The sequence below is a fragment of the Belonocnema kinseyi genome, chromosome 7 (genome assembly GCF_010883055.1).
Source record: "Belonocnema kinseyi isolate 2016_QV_RU_SX_M_011 chromosome 7, B_treatae_v1, whole genome shotgun sequence".
Taxonomy (NCBI): Eukaryota; Metazoa; Arthropoda; class Insecta; order Hymenoptera; family Cynipidae; genus Belonocnema; species Belonocnema kinseyi.
Genome location: NC_046663.1, coordinates 36,125,879 through 36,147,772, shown reverse-complemented (window position 1 = coordinate 36,147,772; position 21,894 = coordinate 36,125,879). Strand labels below are relative to the sequence as shown.

Genomic DNA, 21,894 nt, shown 5'->3' with positions numbered 1-21,894 from the left:
CTATTTCGTTAAAATTCATGTATTTTGTTGAAAAATGATATTTTTTGTTTGAAATTAATCTTTTTGGTTAAAAGTTCAAGTATTCCATTTAAATATTCATAATTTCAGTTGAAAATCTATCGGTTAGGATGAAAATTATTCTTTTTACTAAAAATATATCTATTCAATATTCAGTTAAAAATGGATTTTTTTCTGGTTAGAAATTCAACTATTTCGTTCAAATGTATGTATTTTCTTGAAAAATTGTATTTTTTTGGTAGAAAATAATTCTTTTTATTTGAAAATTAATCTTGCTGGTTAAAAATTCAAGTATTTCAATAATAAAAACTATGCATCATCATAGTTCAAAGTTTATCAGTAAAGTAAAAAATTAATTTTTAAAATATAAATATCCGTATGCTGTTAAAAATTGATATTTTTCAAGTTAAAAATTTAACTTTATAGACGAAAATTTGTCTCCGTTGATTGCAAATTCAAATATTTGGCTAAAGTTCAGGTATTTTGTTGAAAAATTGTATTTTTTGGTAGAAAATTAATCTTTTTGTTTAAAAATGCATTTTTTTGTTAATAATTCAAGTATTCCAGTTAAATATTCATAATTTTAGTTGAAAATTCATCAGTTATGATAAAAATTCTTTTTACTAAAAAATTTATCTATTCCATATTCAGTTAAAAATATATGTTCTTCTGGTATTTTTTGGTAGAAAATAATTCTTTTTGTTTGTAAATTAATCTTTCTGCTTGAAAATTCAAGTATTTTAATAAAAAAAATATTCATCATTATAGTTAAAAGTGTATCAGTTAAGTAAAAAATAATTTTTAAAATAAAAATATCCATATTCTGTTAAAAATGGATATTTTTCAAGTTAAAAATTTAACTGTTTAGTTGAAAATGTGTCTCCTTTGATTGCAAATTTAACTATTTGGTTAAAGTTAATGTATTTTGTTGAAAAATTGTATTTTTTTTACAGAAAATTCACTTTTTTGTTTGAAAATTAGTTTTATTGTTTGAAAATTAGTTTTATTGTTTGAAAATTAATTTTATTGTTTAAAAATTAATCTTTTCGGTTAAAAATGCAAGTATTTCAGATTAAAAATATTCATCATTTCAGTTGAAAGTTCTTCAGTTTTAATAAAAATTAATGTTTAACTAAAAATATAACTATTCCATGTTCTGTTAAAAATGGATTCTTCTCTATTTAAAAATTCAACTGTTTTGTTGAAAAATTGTATTTTTTGGCAGAAAATTAACTTTTTTGTTTGAAAATGATCTTATTAATTAAAAATTTATCTTCTTCGTTAACAATTCAATGTAGTTTCATCCTTAAAACAAAAAACTCTAAAATTTTTGATCATTCTCATAATTCTTTTATTGAAAACGCTTCATAATGTAAAAAAAAAACATTACCTTACATTTAATATTATGGTACTTCATGAAAATCACAATGGATAAAATTCTTTTGGAGCAACGTCGTTTGTAAAACTAGGGACTACGGGACTACAAAAAATGTCATCTTTAATCGTCTCGGTAAGGCAAAACAAGGAAAGAAAGAAAAAGAAAAAACAAAAAAAAAAAGAAAATATTCTAGTTCCACAATTAAGCAAGAGGGTAAATTCATACATTTGCTTAATTATTCCATATCAGTAAATTGAGATTTTCTTAACAATGATGCTGAAGTTGCTTTCGAATAATTATATAAAAATCTTATTAATCAGCAAATTAAATGTGATTCTTCATGTTCTAACTCGCTCACTTTGACTTGATCTTCACTCATAAATTAATAATTTCGAACAATTAATAAATCGATTTTTATCAATAGATAGGCAGGCAGGAAGTATTAGTAGTTTGCTAAATTTGTGACAAGTTAGAACACATATAGTGATGACATAAATCTATTTAAAAAAAAAAAAAAATAATAATAATAAAGTATCTTTAACGCACAGCCTCGGAGGGAAAATTAAAGTAACAAGTCTCTGTGCAATACTACAACTTCTATTTACAAATTGTGAAGAAAATCGGACTGAAAAGATACTTCATTTCGCAAACTGTAATACTTATTGTATCACCAATTTCAAAGTACCGTTCAAAGTACGAAACCGGAAGCAATTCTTGTTAAAAAAAAAATCAGTATCTTCAATTCCTGAAAATCCAATCGAAATTATTTTCCCGCTTTTGTATCAATATACACATTTTTTTTCAATTTCGGCTCTTCCGGATTTTCAGCCTCTGAATGAAAAATCGATTTCCGTGATTATTCAGATTCTTACTAATCAGATTATTCGCTGTAGAAAATTCAGTCAATCCCTGACTCGAAGGCCCCAAATGCTCGTTCTTCGGACGCCAACGGTAGGCCTCGCAACGGAACTATAGAGGAATTTGTTAATTTCCGTCTCTTCGCAATTAATCTGGAAGGTTTTCAGTATTTGATCGGTCATCAGGCCGAATAAGTCCAGATACATGAGCGACGGCATGTACGCTAATCGGATGTACATCGAGGTTGGAATACTGTAACAGCGACTCAAGGACAAGTGCTCTAGACGTGTGAATTTTAAAATACTGTGGACTGTACTTATTGTGAGCAGTGTGCAATCACTCAGATCCAATTCCACGAGATCTGGACAACTCTTGAGCAAATCCTTCACATCTGAAATAAAATATAAAAAAGTAGAAGGATTAACCCTTAAAGTACATAAATGGTAAAAATCACGGTAAAGTACATTGTGGGTGATGTACACCCCAGCGTATTTAATCATGTATTGTTTAACCCCTATTGAATATTTTTCCACAATAAAATTACCCGCTATAGTTTAAAGTATATTTTATAAGGTAGAGTTGATTTTATAGCCATTTATTTATTTTAAGTTTGTTAAAAAAATTATTGAGAAAACGGAGTTTTTACTTAAAAATTCATAAGACACGCAATTTTAATTATTTTAACCTGAAAATTTATGACTAATTTTTGAAATAGTGTACTTTCATAAAAAAAATCTAATGGCGAGATTTACTCAATTTTTTCGAATAAAGTATGGTTTATAAGAGTTTGAAAATTTCTTGGGGTATCAGACACCCACAATGCACTTTAAGGATTAATAACAGCGCAATATATATTGTTATTTCGGCAAGAGTTGAATTTTCAAGATGCAGAATAGGTGTTTTAATTGAAGAAAAAAATTCCCGGTCATTTCCCGGTTCGCAAACATTTTTCACGGCCAATGAAATTAAAAAAATCAAACTATATCCTAAACATTTTTCCATATAAAGTAATAAACAATAAACAACAAACTAAAACATTCAAAATGGAATACTTGAATTCCAAAATTGAAGTTTAAAAGTTTTCAACTCAATAATTGTGTATTGAAATGCTGAAAAATTCACACGTACCAAATGGAAGGTCTAACACTTCTCAATTAAAAATTATAAATTAACTGCAAATTTTAGAACTTTTATCTATTATACAGTTCAAAGATTCAGATTAAGTTCCAAAAATATAAATCCACGTTAAAACTTTCAATAGTCTAAATTCAAAATCAAGCAATGAACTTTAACAATTTAAATTTTGAATTTTTAAATAAAAGAGTTGAGCTTTATAACTAAAAAGTCGATTTTTTAGAAAATATTTTACTTTTAAACCAGAAAATGATGAATGTTAAATCAAAATGTTCATTTTTAATCAAGGAAGATGCATTTTCAATAAAAGATTTAAATTTTCAAACGATAAAAAACAAAGAATTGTATTTTAATGTTAAAAATATAAATTTTTTTGTATAAGACAGTTGAAACATATTATAGTCCAAAAATATTAACTTTTTTTAATTCGAATGGAAACATACTAATAAAAACAGATGAACTTTTCAACACAAAAACACATATTTTCAATAAAAGAGTTGAGTTTTATAGCTAAAAAGTCGATTTTTTAGAAAATATTTTACTTTTGAACCCGGAAAGATCAATTTTCAATCAAGATGAATTTTCAAAAAAATAGATGACATTTCAGCCTCAAAAAAAAAAAATTTTTTTCAACAAAAGTGTTGATTTTTCAAGCTAAAAACTACATTTTCAAACAAAAAAATACGAATTTTCTACCCAAAAATATAAATTTGCAATCAAAGTATTGATATTTCAGCTCAAAAGTAAATTTTGTTAGATATTTAATTTTTAGACCCGAAAAGAAATAAAATTCGAAAATCATTCTTTTCTTTTATTTAAATTTTATTAAAGAATTTCACAGTTAAAAATAAATATTTTCGTTAAATAAAAAAAAAAATAATAAATAAACGAAAGCTCTCAAATTTTAAAATCTTTTATACATACTTTCATCGAGGAGAGTTTTCCGACATCCAGAAACGTTTAACCGCGTGATGGTCGACGGTAATGATTGACAAAGAAGACTCATGCATTCCTTATCAAGAGAACACCAAGCCAGATTCAAGGAATTCAATCTGCAAAAAAAAATCTATTACAGCAATCAGCTCTTAATTAAAAAATGTTTAAAAACATTTTATAATTAAAATAATAAAATAAATAAAATAAAAAAATATGTATAAAATTAGTACCGTTTTAACTTGACTAAACTACGAACACATTCAATGTTCATCCCTTCGCACATGGTCAAATTTAATACTTCTAAGCCTACATTTTCACTGATCTCTGCACAGCATGATCGGTTTAACACGCACTTTTCAAGGGATAATTTTTTTAAAAGTCTACATTTTGAGAGCAAAATTGCCAAGTCTTGGGGATAAATAACAGCCATCGAGAGATCCAAGTACTGCAATTTACTCGTATAGATTTCGGAAAGGGCTTCACTATTTGGATGGAATACTGGAGAAGCTATTTCGGCCTGGGCTAGCCTTAAAATGTGAACACCTCGTGGAATTATGTGTCCTAGAGTTCCGTCGTTTAATACTTTACTGCCCAAATCCAAACGCGTCCACAGGGCTTCGTCCCTTGCTATTTGGCACCACCTTTTACAAACCAACATGGAACGCAGCTGCAAGAGAAATCATATTTTATTTTTATTTTTTATTATTAACTTATTAAAATAAGAGGCTTCTTCTCACAGTACTCACGGGATAAAATGTAAGGAACAAATTGTATTTTTTTTTTATAATCATAGGTTATTTTTTTACGTGCTCAAAGGATAAAAAATTCCGGGTAAATTCATTCTAACAAGTTCAAAGATTCAGATTAAGTTCCAAAAATATAAATCAACGTTAAAATTTTCAAGAGTCTAAATTAAAAAATCAAGAAATGAACTCTAAACATTTTCAAAATTATATTATTTTTTAGTAATTTTAAGCTAGACACATTAAAAATTTAAAAATAATTTTTTTAACTTGACAGTTCTTAAATTAGAAGTTAAATTATCTTTATTTTAAATAGTCTAGGCATCCTTTAAAAGCTTTAAAATTTTATTTCAAAATCTTGATAAATCTAGAAGTGGTTAAAAATTTTTCCAAATTCAAAATCATTTTTTAATCTTTTGTCAGAACTTTTAAATATATTTCAAAATGAATTGAATTTTTTCTATAACTTTTAGAAAATCCTAAAAAAAAATTTGAATTTATAAATAACAACAGAACACTTATTATTTGTAAACACTTATTATTTTTAAATTTTCAGGAATTTAAAAAAATTGTAGGAAAAATTCGATTCGTTTTATAGAAGATTGGAAAAAATTTCAAAAATATTTTCGAAATTAAAAAATGTAAAACAAATTTTAGAATTCGAATTTTTTAATTTTATTGACCGTGAAAAATGTTTTCGAACCGGGAAATGACCGGGACTTTTGTTTGTCGATTAAAACGGCCCGCCTGAGTAAAATATTTTCTAAAAAATCTACTTTTAGCTTCAAAACTCAACATATTTTGTGAAAACTTGTATTTTTGGGTTGAAAATTCATTTTTCTTGTTTAAATTTTCAAAAATTGTAGGAAAATTTGGATTAATTTAAAAATATATTTAGAAGTTATGAAAAAAATTTTAACACACTTCGTTTAAATTACTTGAAATAATTTCAAGTTTTTAATTAATTTTGAATCTTTTTAAAACTTCTAAAAATTTTTCTATAAATAATAAGTGTTCAATTGTTATATATGCGTTAAAATTTAACAATTTCCGTTATAAATTAAACACTTTTTAAATAGACTAATTAAAATTGTAACGCTAAAAGTTTAAAAGTTCTTCGAAAATCTAAAGATTCAAAGCTTTCTATGTAAAACAATTCAGTTTCAAATTGTTTTCTTTTAAATATTTCGTTTCAATTTACTCGTCTTAAATGAACAGTGAAATATTGCTAAATTTTAAATACTTATTCTTTTTCTACTTTAAGAAATTTCAAATTAAATGAGACAAAAATTAAATGATTTAGACTCACCATATTTTAAATTTAATAAAAATCTTTAATTATGACTATATTATTATCAATTTTTTTAAAAGTTGAAAATCGTAAAACACACTTCTACCTTTTTTAATCGCTAAAAAAATTAATAGAAATAATATATTAATAAATTTATTTATTAAATTTAATATAAAAAAATAATATAAAGGAATACCTGAAACTCTAAATTAAAAATATATTATTGATAAATCATGGAAATTTTTATTTAAAAACAAAATAATTGGAATCAAAAAATTTCAACTGCAAATGCTTTTAATTTTCAATTGTTGAAATCCTCAAAACTGCACTTTAATTATTTTAAAAACTGTTAAAATCGAACTTCGGCAGATTTTTCTTCTGATAATACGTAAAATTCCCGGTCTGGCAGTCACCCTGTTTTTTTTTTAATAAAGCAATCTTCGATTAAAAAAATTTCTAATTTAAAATTTTGTTAACCTTTAAAACTGCATTTTAAAATTCTTTAATTAAAAATATATACTTAAAAATTAAAGGTCTAAAATGGAACATTTTTAAAGTGAAAGATTTTCAAATTAAGCATTCTAAAATAAATGATATAATAATTTATGAAAATCACAATTTAGGAAATTATTTTAAAACGGTTGAAATCAAAGTTGGGCAAAATTTTTATTCTAAAAATTTTGTAAAATTCCCAATCAAAAAATAAATTCACTGTCATTTCCCATGAGTCAATTTAATTCTTACAGAAATTCGTCGATTTTTTCTATTTTTTTTTTTCAAAATACCTGACTCTTGGAAGCTTTGATCTTATTATCAATTTTTATAAAGTTCCATTATGGGCTGGAAATAGAGTACCATATAGGGACCAAATCTTAAAAATAGGGCACTTTAGGGACCCGAAATAAACTTTTAAGTGATAAAAATATTTCTCACCAGACATTGCTTTGGAAGCCACTTCAAGATCATCAGAATCATCTCATCCGATAATTTATTAAATCTATCCTCTCCTACAATCGAAGGTTTTTTCCTTCTGCGTAGGCCAAATTGTAAATCTAAACTATTTTTGTCCGCGGTAAGATTTTGTTCGTCCTTGTGAAAACTTTGCTTAACTTCTCCAAGACATTCTATCTCTGCCCTCGAACCATATCCAGATTCATTCCCCGCAGTTGAGAAACTCGTTGGATCCTCCAAATCTATCAAGTCCTCGAGCCTTTAAAAAAGTTGTCAAAACAAAAAAAAATGTTGCAAAATAATAAACTCAAATGAACGACCTTTATGTGCTTTGAGAATTTATGAGAATTTGCAATTAGGATTTAAAAAATCGTATTTTCTACGTCATTATTTAATAATTACATTATTTAAATTATTCAAAGTTGATACAATACCCCAACTTTTAAATTCTTCTAGGTATAAAACCAATCATACACCTACAAGATTAATAATTTTATGCAAAATAATTTCGCTTCTAAATAATATTTTAAACACTTTTTGGTTGTGTTTTGAAGTAAAAAAAAAGTGTCCAAACACAGAAATGAATTTTGAATTAAAATAATGAATCTTCAATCAAAAGATTAAGTTTCTAATAAAAAAGACTAATTTTCAATAAAGTAGATAAATTTTAATCTAAATAGGATCAATTTTGAAAAAAAACTCAATTAAAAAAAAGTTGTTTTTTTCATCCAAAAAATTATTTTTTAATCAAAAATAGAAGATTTAAATTTTCAGTTAAACCAATTTTCAATCAAAAAAATAAATTCACAACAAAATAAGTCAATTTTAAACCCAAAAGATAAATTTTCTACCAAAAAAGATACAGTTTCAATTAAATATATAAATTTTCAACTAAAAACGATAAATTAATTTTCTTTAATAAGGAATTTCAATTTCGCAGTTAGAGAAGTAAATTTTAAACAAAAAAATCGTCTTTTCAGCAAAATTAATTCTTCTTTAACTGAAAATATAAATTTTCAAGCAATAATAGTATAGTTACAGTCTTAGTTGAAAAAAGTGTTTTTCAACTGAAAAGAAACGAATTTTATACCAAATAAATTAATTTTTCATCACAATGATGAATTTTCATCTAAAAATATGAATTTTTGAGCAAATAGTGGAATTTTCATCCCAAAGGATGCATTTTCTATTAGAAGAACAACTAATTTTTATCTATTATTATATTATATTATTATGATATTATTATATAATAGCTATTATTTTTAACCAAAAATAAAACGAATTTTCTACAAAAAAGTTAAATTTTTAACCCAAGAATATTTAAAAGTTTCACTTGAAACAAATAAATTTTCAACTAAAAATAGAACGGTCAAATATTCGGTACAAAAATTATAAATTTTCGACAACCAATGGAACAGTTACATCTTCAGTTAAAAAATTAATAAATGAGCCAGTGAATTTTCAACTAAATATATTAATTCTCAACAAAAAACGTATTATTTGATATTTTAAGAAAAAATGATTTTAATTTAAACCAAAAATAGTTTCATTCAACAAAAATGTTAATTTTTTTAACCAAATAGTTACATTTTTAACAAAATAGTTGAATCGTTAACGAAAAAGCATATTAATGCTCAAGTATATTATTAAAATTTTAAACAAAAAAGTTTTTTTTCAACTAAAGAGATGAATTTTATAGCAAAATAGTTCAATTTTCAACCAAAATGATGAATTTCCGACCACAATATGATTTTCAAAAAAAAAAAAAAATACATAAATTGTCAACCAAAAAAATGCATACAAAAAAGTCAATTTTTTTAAGAAAAAGTTTGAATGTTAAGCCCGAAAAGAAAAATTTTCAACAAAAATGTTAATATTCAACTAAGAAATGTGAATTATCAACCAAATAGTTGAATTTTCGAAAAAATCGTGTTGTACCAAAAGTTTCATTTACAACAAAATAATTTAACTTTTAAGCAACAGAAGAGTTTTTAACCAAATAGTTGAGTTTTTAAGCTAGAAAGATTAATTTTCAAATCAAAAAGATGAATGTCCAACAAAGAAGGATTTTTCGAAAAAATGAATGTTCAATGAAAAATTTAATTTTTAAGAGCCAATTACCAAATATAAGCGTTTAGTTTTCGGCCCAAAAAGTGAATTTTTAAAAGAAAACATTGTTACTTTTAACCCCGAAAAGATACATTTTCAATAAAATATTGGAATTTTTAAACAAAATAATTAAATCCTCAACCAAGGCAAATAAATTTTCTACCAAAGGAGAAAAAGAGATCAATTCTGAATCAAAAATATAATAGTAGAGTTTTTGATTTAAAATAAATTAAACTTTAATCAAAAGGATTAATTTTCTACAAAAAAAATGAGTTTTCAATTCACAAGAATTTTTAAAATAAAATAATATTTTATTCAATTTTCTATCCAAAATAGTTGAGTTTTCAAAACAATAATTAGATTTCAACTTAAAAAGATTAATTCTGATCCAAAAAAGTTGAATTTTCAACGAAAAATATGATTTTTTTAAAAGCAAAATACTTTAATTTTCAATAAAATTATTAAATATTTGACCAAAAATATAACAGCAAACTTCGACCATAATATATGGCTTTTGTATAAAATAGCTTAATTTTCAAGAAAATAATTAAATTTTTAACCCGAAAAGTTCAATTCTGAAACAAAAATATAATATTTCACTTTTAAATTAAGAAGAATTCATTTTCAACAACCAAAAAATGGATTTTCTACCAATTGGTTAAATTTTCAAAGAAAAAATATCTTTTTTTAAACAAAATAATATAATTTTGAAAGAAATAATTCATTTTTCAACAAAAGAGGTTAGTTAATAATATAACAGATGACTATTAAATTGTAAATAAATCATTTAAAATCAAAAAATATGAATTTTCTATCCAAAAAGACGAATGAAAATTTCGACTAAAAAAGATTAATTTTCAACCAAAAAGTTTCATTTTTAACCAAAAGAACTGAATTTTCAAAGTAAAATTACAAATTTGCAATCAAGAATGATTTTTTCTAGTAAATAAAAAAAATCAGAAAGGATTATTTTTAAACTAAATTGTTGAATTTTCAATACCAAAATTTCCAGTCCATTCCCGGTTCGCAAAAATTGTTCACGGTCAATAAAATTAAAACTCAAAAGCTAAAAAAATTTCCATTTGAAGTCATAAAAACTGAGCTGCAAATAATGTTGAGCAATTTTATGTTAGAAATAATAAAAATTGAGCGATCATATCTTTCTTACAAATTTGAACACTTCTTAAATTAAAAGTTAAATCTTCTTTTTAAATAGTTTAAAAATTCTTGAAAAGTTTCAAAATTTTAAATTATTTTTGAAACTTTTTCCGAATATCTAAACATATATTTTTAGCAATATTTGAAGTTATTTGAAAATAGTTTATAAAGTATAAATAGTGCGTTTATATTTATTTAACTGCTAAGACTTTCCAATTAAAACAGTTTAATTTTTAACGTTAAAATCTGGAAATTCTTCCATTTTAAACACTGATTGCGAATACTTTTGTAAAATAAATAATTATTTCACTTGTTAAAATTTAAGAATCATTATAAATTATATTTAATTTGATCAACTAAAAAGTTTTTTTTTCCTAATAAAAAATTGTGATTTCAAACGCTACTATTTTTTATTAACTTTTCAAGCATTTAAAACTGCACTTTAAAGTTCTTTTAATGAAAAATGGAGGCCTAAATATTAAAATACAAAATTTCTAAGTGAAAGATTTTCCAATAACGCAATGTAAACTGAGTTATGGCATAATTGAAAAAGATAAAAATTCAAATAATTATTAAAAAGTCTGTTGAAATCAAATTTGGATTTTCAGCTAAGAAGATGAACTCTCAATCGAAAATATAAAACCAGACTTTTCAATTAAAAAGAATTAATATTTTTTTAAAACCGAGAAAAAGGGTAAGTTTCTTGAAATCAGGAGAAAAAAAATAAAAAACGCATAATTAAGGAATAATTTGAAAGACAAACCTATCGTACTTTTCGGCTGTGACTGCCTCAAAGCTGGAATGTCTGTACAGTTCTGAATCCTGACTGGCGTAAACCCCATTTTCCTTTACAGGAATTTCACCATTTATTTTAGGATGTGTTGGTGAAGGTTCCTCCGTTCGGATTTTTTTCAAATCACTCTCACAGCTTTCCTCATCTTCCAACATACTGACGCCCATGTCTTCCAAAATTTCTGGCTCCACAAGACTCGTGTCACCTGAACATGACCAATGCGTGCTATTGTTCTTCGAAGCTTCCGTTAATTCGTCTAAATTATTATTACAGCCATCGTCTAAACGCATTCGTTTGCTGAAACATTTTTTTATCAACAAATAAAATTTACATAACGGGCCGTACTTGAATTATGTTATGGATTGTAGGCCCTCTCTTAGCCCCCCCCCAACCCTGTAACAAAATATTTCTACCCCTCCCACCCTATTTCTGTACGTAATTTTTAGTTTCCGAGAAATTTATATTCAAAATTCCCTCATTTTTCATTTTTCTCGATCATTAAATAAGTGAATTTTCAACTAAAAGTATCAATCTTAAAGAAAAAAAAGAGCAAATAAGAAGAATTTTTAAACAAAAAGTTGCATTTTCATTACAAAAAAAAGAAGATATTTCTGCTAAAACAGATGAATTTTTAAATCAAAAAGATAAATGATCAAAAAATAGGGACGACTGAAAATTTCGAAAAATAATATTCCCGGCACTGTAAAATTCACGAATAATGAAATTGCCTAAAAATAAATATACCTAATTGGAAAATTCTCGAATAATAAAATTTCTGAATAATAAAATTTCTGACAGAAAATTGTCGAATTATAAAATATCCGTATTGGAAAATTCTCGAATTTAGGCAATTACAATTTGTTTTATAAACATATTTGTTTGATTACAAATCCTATAATGAAATATTGATTTAGAACAATATTTTTAATGTTTAAAATTTCGAAAATTATTATTTGAATTTAAAATTAAAATGATTTTTAATTCTATTTTTCTGGGTGACGCATTTTTAAATGTACATAGTAATTGAAAAAATACAAAAAACGTTCTCAAAAAACGAATTCTAAATTTATATATGTATTTTGTTTGAAAAACGTTATAAGGGTGCGATAAAAATAGAGGGTGATTTTATTTCTTTTTGTTCTAGATGCAAATTTGGTCAAATCAAACGTAGACAGTGATAAAAAATCTAATTTTTAATTGAATAAAAAATTGACTTTTAGCTTATGTCATTATCGCCGTTTAGGTTTGATGAAATGTATCTATTATGCAAAAAAATCCCACCTCAATTTTCTCGGAACCTCATTTTTTTCGAAATTTTTTTGGTAAAAATTCAGTAACTCCGGGGTGGGCGTTTTAATCGACGACATAAATTCCCGGTCATTTACCGGTCCGCAAACATTTTTCACGGTCAATGAAATTAAAAAAATGGAACACTAAAAGCAAACAATTTTCCACTTTAGGTAATTAAAACTGAGCTACAAATGAAAGCACTCAAAGTGGAACTTTTAAATTTTGAAATTTTAAAATTTTAATTTTAAAGTTTTTAATTTAAAAAGTTTGTATTAAAATACTCAATAATTTACGCGTATAAAATTGAAAGTACTGACATTTTTCAAATTACAAAACCAATAAATGAACTTTAAAATTTTCAAACTTATATAATTTTAAGGAATTTTAAGCTAGAAACATCTAATATTGAAAAAATGAAAAAATGTTAACTTAACACTTCATAAATTAGAAATTTAATTATTTTCTTCTTAAGTCATTTAAACATCCCTGGGAAGCTTCAAAATTCTATTTCAAAACCTTGCGAAATTTAGAAGTAGTTTTAAATTTGTTTTAAATTCAAAATTACTATTTTGGAAATTTTTTCAGAACTTCTAAATATCTGTCAAAATGAATTGAATTTTGTCTACAATTTTCAGAAAATCCTTCAAATTTGAGAAAATTTCTTTACAGTTTGAATGTATAAATAAAAATTAAACATTTATTTAGTTGCAGGCGAAATTTGAGTAATCTTAAGAGATATGTAGAAGTTTTGAAAAGATTCAAACTTAATGTAAAACTTCAAATGATAGCCTAACATCAAACAAAATGTAGATTTTCGCAGATTTTAAACAAAAAAATTAAATTCTTTTCAAGAACTGTGAAAGGCTTCAAAGGAATAAAAACATTTTCTTAAGAAAATTAAAAATGACATTTTATTTTGAAAAATTATTTTAAGATAATATTTAAAAACTTGTTCAAAGATTTAAACAAAATTTTCAAAAAAGATTCTAGAAGATTTTAAGAAAACTTTCTAAAATTTGAATGATAATTTTTAATCTTTTTAAAACTCCTAAATATTTCTTAAAATTACTCAAATTTGTTCTATTAATGTTTATTTTAAATTATACATCAAAATTTATAAATTTCACTTACAAATTCAGCATTTTTCAAATACAACAATTAAAATTGTAACGTTCAAAGTTTAAAGGCTCTTCGAAATTTTAACGATTCCAGGTTTTCTATGTCAAACAATTCAGTTAAAGATTCTTTACTTTTACATATTTGGTTTCAATTGACTTGTCTTAAATAAAAAATCAAATATTGCTAAATATTCAATAATTAATATTTTTTTTAAATTAAAAATTGCAAATTGAATAAAATCCTTTAATTAAGAATATATTATTATGAAGTTATTTTTAACTTGAAAATATTTTAAAAACTTTCAGTCACACCTTCACATTTGTTTAATGATTAAGACTTTCAAATTGTAACCGTTTAAGTTAAAACGTTAAAATCTGAAAATTCTTATATTTTGAACTGGTTTAAAATCTTTTTTGTTCACTTTTTATTACTTAAAGTACAGATAAATTAAAAAAATATATTTATTTATTAAATAAAAATGTTTTTTATCCCAAATTTTCAATATCAAAGTTTTTTATTTATTTTTTTCAAGTCTTTAAAAAAGCATTTTAAAATTCTTTAAATTAAAAATGTTAGCCTAGAAATAAAAATTTAAAGTGGACAAATTTTCAAGTAAAAAATTTTTAATTGCGCATTGTAAGCTAAATAATAGTATAATAGAAAAACATAACAATCCAACTAATTATTTAAAAACTGTTGAAATCGAACGTGGACAGATTTTTCTTTTGCAAATTTCTAATATTCCTGGTAAAAAAAAATCACTGTCATTTCCCGGTCTCAAAAAATTCCCGGTCCAGCAGCCACCCGGAACTCAATAGCTGCAAGTTAAATTCTCATTGTTTGAACTTGAAAATTTGATTTTTTGATACCTTCTAAAGTTGACCAAATTTGCTCCTCGAACAAAAAGAAATGGAAATCACCCTCTATTTTTCTAGCACCCTTATCACGTTTTTCAAAAAAAAAAATCTTTCAATTTAAAATTCGATTTTTGCGAAAGATTTTGTATTTTTTCAAATACTATGCACATAAAAAATACGTCTCCCAGAAATATTACATTAAAAATTATTGTTATATTAAATTCAACATTGAAAATAATGTTCTCAAATATTATTTCGGTACAGTATTTGTAATCAAACAAATATATTTATAAATAATTGTAATGGTTTAAATTCGATAATTTTACAATTAGGATATCTTATAATTCGGCAATTATTTGTCGGGAATTTTATTATTCGAGAATTTTCCCATTCGGTATTTTTATTATTCGTCAATTTTGCAATTTAGGAATTTTACAGTGTCGGAAATTTTATTTTTCGGGATTTTTCAGTCGTCCCAAAAAATATTTGAATTATCGGTTAAAAAATATTTTAGTTGACTTTTCAAGATCAAAATCACGAAATAAGTTTCTACGAAAAAAATTGAATTTTCAATCTAAAAAAAACGAATTTTTTAAACAAAAAAGTGTGAGTTTTTAATAAAATAGTTGCATTTTATCCAAGAAAGATGAAAATTGCACTAAAACAGATTAATTTATATGAAAAACAACGAACTTTTTTTCAAAGTTGAACTTTCACCTAGAAAAGATTTTAGTTCATTTTTCAATAAAAAAATTTAAACAAGAAGCAAATTTTCTACAAAATAGTTAAATTTTCAACAAGAAAGTAAATTTTCTACGAAATAGTTCAATTTTAAACAAAACAGCAGAATTTTAAACCAAAAAGGAAGACTTCTTAACAAAATTGTGGAATTATTTACCAAATAGTTGCATTTTTATCAAACAAGATAAAATTTCTGCTAAAACAGATGAATTTTTTTTAAACAACAATTTTTTAACAAAAAAATAGTTCAATTATCATCCAAAAAATATTCCAGTTGACTTTTCAAGATCAAAATATGAAGTTTTTAACAACAACAAAAATGTTTCTACAAAAAAGCAATTGAATTTTCAATCCAAAAAGACGATTTTTTCAACAAAAAAGGATGAATTTTTTAAAGAGTAATTAAATTTTCTACCAAATATATGTATTGTTAATTTTATTACAGAAAAAGAAAATTTCTACTAAAACGGATGACTTTCATCCAGAAAAGATCTTAGTTCATTTTGCAACACCAAAATATAAATTTTAAGCAGAAAGTAAATTGTCTACGAAATAGTAAATTTTTTTAACAAAATAATTTAATTTTCAACCAAATAGTTGCATTTTTATCCTAGAAAGATGTAATGCTTGCTAAAGCTGGTCAATTTTAAAACGAAAAAGACAAATTTTCAAAAGGGTTAAATTTTCATTCTAAAACATTTCTAATGACTTTTAAACGCAAAAATAGAAATTTTAAACAAACAGTACATTTAATAGAAAATAGTTTCATTTCCAAGAAAACTGTTACATTTTTTCGAACAGTTTTTTCGAATTTGCAAAAATTTAAGGAAGGTCCATAAGAGAGAAATATGCTTTAGTAGATTAAAAAATTGTTTAATAGATCTAGGTGGTCACTAAAATATTTCAAAAAATTCCTTGGTTAATTGAATCTAAACACTTGATTGCAGGCTCAGGCTCACTTTAGAGATCGAAAATACTGTAAATAGTAGTGTCGCCAAATTAAAAAAATAGTGTCAAAATAGTGTTATGAAATTTTTGTTCCTGGTTGCATCTAACGGTTTTTCATTTTTTATTGAAATATTTATTTGCTGAAATATCAAATATTACCTTTTTCGTTTTTAAGTCATCTTTTTCGTTTTTAAGTCATCTTTTTAGTTTGACAATTCATTTTTTTATTATGGAAATGCAACTGTTTGCTTGAAAGTTGAACTACGTTCTGAAAAGTTGATTTTTTTTTGGTTGAATATTTATAACTTCAGTTGAAATTTTGAATTTTAAAACAGAAAGATGAATTTTTTAACTGAAATAATTAATTTTTAACTAGAATAATTGAATTTTTGACCAAAAAGATTAATTTTCAACCAAGAAGATGAATTTCTAACAAAAAGACGGATTTTCAAATGAAAAAGGTCATTTTTTAACGAAAAATTGAATAATTAAATTTGTTCTCAAAAAATGAATGTTCAATCAAGGAAATAAATTTTTAAGTAAAATTATGGTATTTTCAACCAACAAAAAAATAATTAGAATTCGAATTTATTTCCAAACCAAAAGACGAATTTTCAATTGAAATTATCAATATTTAACTGGAATAATTGAATTTTTAACCAAAAAGAATAATTTACGAACGACAAGATTAACCCTGAAAGAAAAAGATAATTTTCTAAAAAAAAAAATACATTTTATAAAAATGCGGAGATAACCAGAAAAATTAAAGATCCACAAACAGTAAAATAGTAATTTTCTCTAAAATTCGTGTCCTGGTAGAAAATTAATTCTCTTGGTAAAAAATTTAACTATTGGGTATAAAATATATGTATTTTGTTAAGAGTTAGTATTTCTTGGTAGAAAATTATTATTTTTGTTTTAAAACAAAACTTTTAAATAAGCAGTTGAATTTTCTAGTTCATTTTTAACCAAACAGTTGAATTTTCAATAAAATAGTTAAATTCTCAACCAAAAATGTAATAGTTGATATTGTAACCAAATACATGAATTGTTAACCAGATAAAGGAATTTTCAATAAAATACATAAATTTTTAACCAAACAGTTGAATTATGAACCAAAAAGATGATTTTCTTAAAAAAAAGACGAATTTTCAACAAATTACATCAATTTTCAACTAAACAGTTAAATCTTTAAACTAAAAAAAGAGGACATTTGAGTAATAATTGTTTATTTAAATTTTTATTTAAGAGAATTAATTTTCAATTAGAAAAAAAATTTCTACCAAATTCAACGACTTTTTTTTTGTTGAAAATTAATTTTTTTTTGGTTGAAGATTAATTTTTTCAACTGAAAATTAAATTATTCGATTTTTGGTTGAAAATTTACCAGTTTTGGAGTTTTTTTTAAATATATCGTTTTTCACTTTTAATTAACAAACATTTTAAAGTAGAATTTTTTTTAAAGATTGACCGAAATAAAAATCAAATCAAAACTAAAATAATTGTTCACCCCCCCCCCCAAACGTATTTTCAACTTAAAAGGTTATTTTTCAATACAAAAATCGAGTAATTAAATTTGTAGTTCAAAAATGAATGTTCAACCAAACGGATGAATTTTTAACTAAAATTATGAAAGACTTAACTTAATACTTGAATTTTTAACCGAAAAGAAGAAGTTTTAAATAAATAATTTTACTTTCAAAGAAAAAAATCACTTTCTATACAAAAAAATCGATTTTCAAACAAAATATGTGAATTTTCCATGAAATAGTTGAATTTTGAATTAAAAAATACAAATAATCAGCCAAATCGTTGGATTTTGAATTAAAAAAGAACAATTATCAACAAAAAAATTTGAATTTTGTACTTAAAAAAAAGATGAATTTTTAATCGTACAGATTAATTTTCTACAAATAAAGACAAATTCTCTATAAATTAAATAAATGTTCAAACAAATAGTTTAATTCTTAAATAAAAAATATCGATTTTCAATCAAAGAGTTGAATTTTCTTCCAAAAAAGATCAATTTTCAAACCAGAAATAGAATAGTTGAATTTTCGGCTGCAAATCTAATTCTTAATAATAAAAAAGTATTTTCAGCAAAGTAGTGAATTTTTCTAGAGGAATAATTAAATTTTTAGTTGAAAAAAAAACAAACGATTCCAACAAAGTAGTTATTTTTGATAAAATAGATGAATTTTCAATTAAAATCTTGAATCTTCAAACAAAAATATTAATTTTTAACACAGACATTATCTTTTTTAGTTGAAAATAAAACTACTTTTTTTGGTTGAAGAATAATTTGTTCAATTAAAAATTTAACCCTTCAATTTTCGTTTTAAAATTTATCTGCTTTGCCTTGGTTAAAAATTCATAATTATAGTTAAAAATTCATCTTTTTAATTGAAAATTGTTGAAAGTTTAACTTTTTTGTTCAAAATTAATTTATTTGGTTGAAGATTAATCATTTTAATTTAAAAATTAATTTCTCTTTGAAAATTATTATTTATTTTTGGTTGAAGATTGATTTTTTTCAACTGAAAATTTACCTATTCAATTTTTGGTTGAAAATTTACCTGATTTGGTGGAAAATTTGTGTCTTTTGGTTGTGAATTAACTTTTTTTTTAAAAATTCATATTCTCGATTTGAAAATTCCACTATCTGGTTAAAAATGCATGTATCTTGTTGACAAATAATATTTTTTGGTAAGAAATTCACCTTTTTGGTTAAAAATGTAACTATTTGGTTGAAAAGTCAAGTAACAAAATAATTTTTTGAGGGAAAGTAACTTTTTTTAAAAGATGTAGTTTTTTACTGTTAATTCACAAAATTGTTAAAGAACGCTTTTTTAAAATGATTGACTGCTAGATAAGATTAGAAATGAACTCGGGTTTTGAGATGCTTATAAGGTTTATACAAATACTCTTATCCGTGAAATATGTCATGATTAAACATGAATACTAGAAAAATTGTGAAGAAAAACATGAAAATATTTTCTATTATTTAAAAAAATGTTAAATTTATATCCAGACTTTTGAATACAAAAATTAAGTTCCAAATAAATGAAATAAACACACCAAAAATAATAAAATAACCTAAAAAAATTAGTTATCGATAAAAATAAACATTAAACAAGAAGCTCGTTTATTAAAATTCAAATTTAGAGGTTTGTTTTCATTCTTTTAAAAATATAAACAAATTTGACTATATCGTAAATTATGCGAACACGTGGTGATGTACTTGAGAAACCACAAAAAAAACGGAAAACAATAACATTTCCATAACAAAGCAAAGTAAATAAAAGTAAAAAATTTGAAACACTAGTATTCGGAAAAACAGGAGACGATATAAATGAGGAACCGCTGAGATTTTTGAGGCAGCTGAGAAAAACAGAAAAGCGTCTAGGCTGCCATTTTCCACTAATTTTCACACCAACACTGACTCGAATCGCAGGTCAAAAATCACTGAAAATGATTTTCACTTGTCGCGTTTTTGAGAGAAGAGCAATAATTTTGGAGGGAAATTTACCTCTGGTACCAGCAGGTTGCGGACATGATAAATAATTTTTAAAAACACTGGAACACCCCGATTTTCGGAGGGAAAAAACCAGGTAAGCAAGCGTCTTGGAGGGTGATTCGTGGCGATTCAGGGATGAAGTGTGTGTGCCCAGGGGTTCTTAACCTTACCTGAGGCGCGCAGGGAACACCTGCCTTTTTCTTAGCGGCAGGTCGAGGTCGCCGGGACACGTTGAAAAATTCCGGAAAACCGACCAGTTTTGGAAATGATCTGACTCACCTTTTGGGCAGTAATAATTCCTCAGAACTCTCGATGAACTCGTGGCTTAGTGTCGTAATTTCGTCCATGCCGGGATTCGTTTTTGGCGGAAAACTGTAGGCTATTTTTTTTATCCCTCTTTGCGCCGTGGTAAAACAACCGCTACTGGCGGGCTTTTGTATCTCATTCTCATATTCGGTCCGGTATCTCGTTGGGAAGCGCGGCCTTTAAAGACGAGGGGCGCATGCGTCGCAAAAAATGCGCGGGTACATTCCGCGCGATTATTTGAATTTTTCGTTAGGGGTTGTCCATCAGGGTGGGCCGAAAAACTCAAAATAATTAAATGCTTTCGTAATAACATTGAAATGCTTTCTTTTTGAATTATAAACCATCTTTTTTTAATTTCCAAAAATTTATCACCTTTGGGCAAATCAATTACAAAATTTCTAAATTTGAAGTTTTAAAGTTTTTTGTGTATGGTAATAATTTTATTTTTATTTTGTGTAAGTAGCTTTGATAGAATATAAAGTAAACAAAATTTTTCGTCGAAATATAATATTAAAAAAAATAAAGAGTAATGCAACTTTGTAAATTTGTAACTAAAGATGCTAAATAAAAAGAGGTTTTTCGTTCAAGTAAATTTTTTTGATTCTCGTTATAATAAACTAAGGAGCCGTTCATACTGGATCTGTAAAAATTAGAAAAAAATTGTTTCTTAAAAAAATAAAATACAATTATTTTTGGCATCTTTTGTCATTTTTTGAAATATTAAATTTGTACGCAATTTTTTTTCTTACTTTCGTAAAAAGTGCGCGCCTATTTTCCGCGCAATTATTTAAATTCTCGATCAGGGGTCTTCCATCGGGATGGGCCGAAAAACGTAAAATCATTATATTTATTGGTAATAGCTCTGAAAAGTTTCTTTGTGTAATTATGAACAAATTTTTGTAATTATTTGAACAAATTTCTAGCCATTGGGCAATTAGATAAAAAATGTTTTAACTTTAAATTTATTAAATGCAATTGTGTTAATTTGATACTAAGTTGCCAAAAAAAGGTTTTTCGTTTTTTAAAAAAATTTTTTATGTTCTTTTTCATAAGTAAAGGATCCGTTTATACAGGATCCGTAAAATCTAGACAAAAATAGTTTGTTAAAACTTAAAAATATACACCTGTTCCTCTAGTTTATTAAAAGGAGTATCAAAAATTCAAAAAATTAAATACAATTATTTTTGGAATATTTCGCCATTTTCTGAAATATATTTCTACAACAAAATTTCGTTAAAAAAATTTTTTCTTCTCGTGAAAAATGCGCGGGATTTTTCGGCGCGATTATTTGAATCCTCGATCAGGGGTCGTCTATCTGGGTAGGCCGAAAAAACTCAAAATTATTGGATTCATTCGTACTAGCACAGAAAAGTTTCTTTGCAGAATTATGAACATATTTTTTGAAAAATTTCTTACCATTGGGCACATAGATAAAAAAATTATAACTTTAAATTTATTAGAATTTTTTGTATTGAAGAAAATTGTTTTAGGGCGAAGTTTGAGGAAGTACCCTACATAGAAAAAGAAATAAGAAACATTCTTTTCGTCGAAATATAATATTTCCAAAAATGACTGATGTTGCAAGACTTAAAAATCTATAACTGTTTATTCAGTTTGTTTATTAAATATGTGTTTCTTTAGTTTATTAAAAAGAGCATAAAAATACCAGTTTTTGGCAATTCTAAGTACAAAAGAACAAAAGTGAATATTTTCTTGTTTTTTGAAATATTATGTTTCAAAGAAAAAT

At 24.7% G+C, this 21,894-nt stretch overlaps 1 protein-coding gene across 1 annotated transcript; it reads right to left on the bottom strand.

Moving 5' to 3' along the window:
• Positions 1 to 1,352: 1,352 nt before the first annotated feature.
• On the bottom strand, positions 1,353 to 19,952 carry LOC117177074 (S-phase kinase-associated protein 2). Its single transcript, XM_033367556.1, has 6 exons — positions 19,854 to 19,952; positions 11,340 to 11,666; positions 7,292 to 7,568; positions 4,555 to 4,991; positions 4,313 to 4,440; positions 1,353 to 2,645 (listed from the first exon to the last, which is right to left on the bottom strand). The coding sequence occupies exons 1-6, from the start codon at positions 19,877 to 19,879 to the stop codon at positions 2,299 to 2,301; spliced, it is 1,542 nt and encodes a 513-aa protein (XP_033223447.1). The 5' UTR covers positions 19,880 to 19,952; the 3' UTR covers positions 1,353 to 2,298.
• Between the last annotated feature and the right edge of the window lie 1,942 nt (positions 19,953 to 21,894).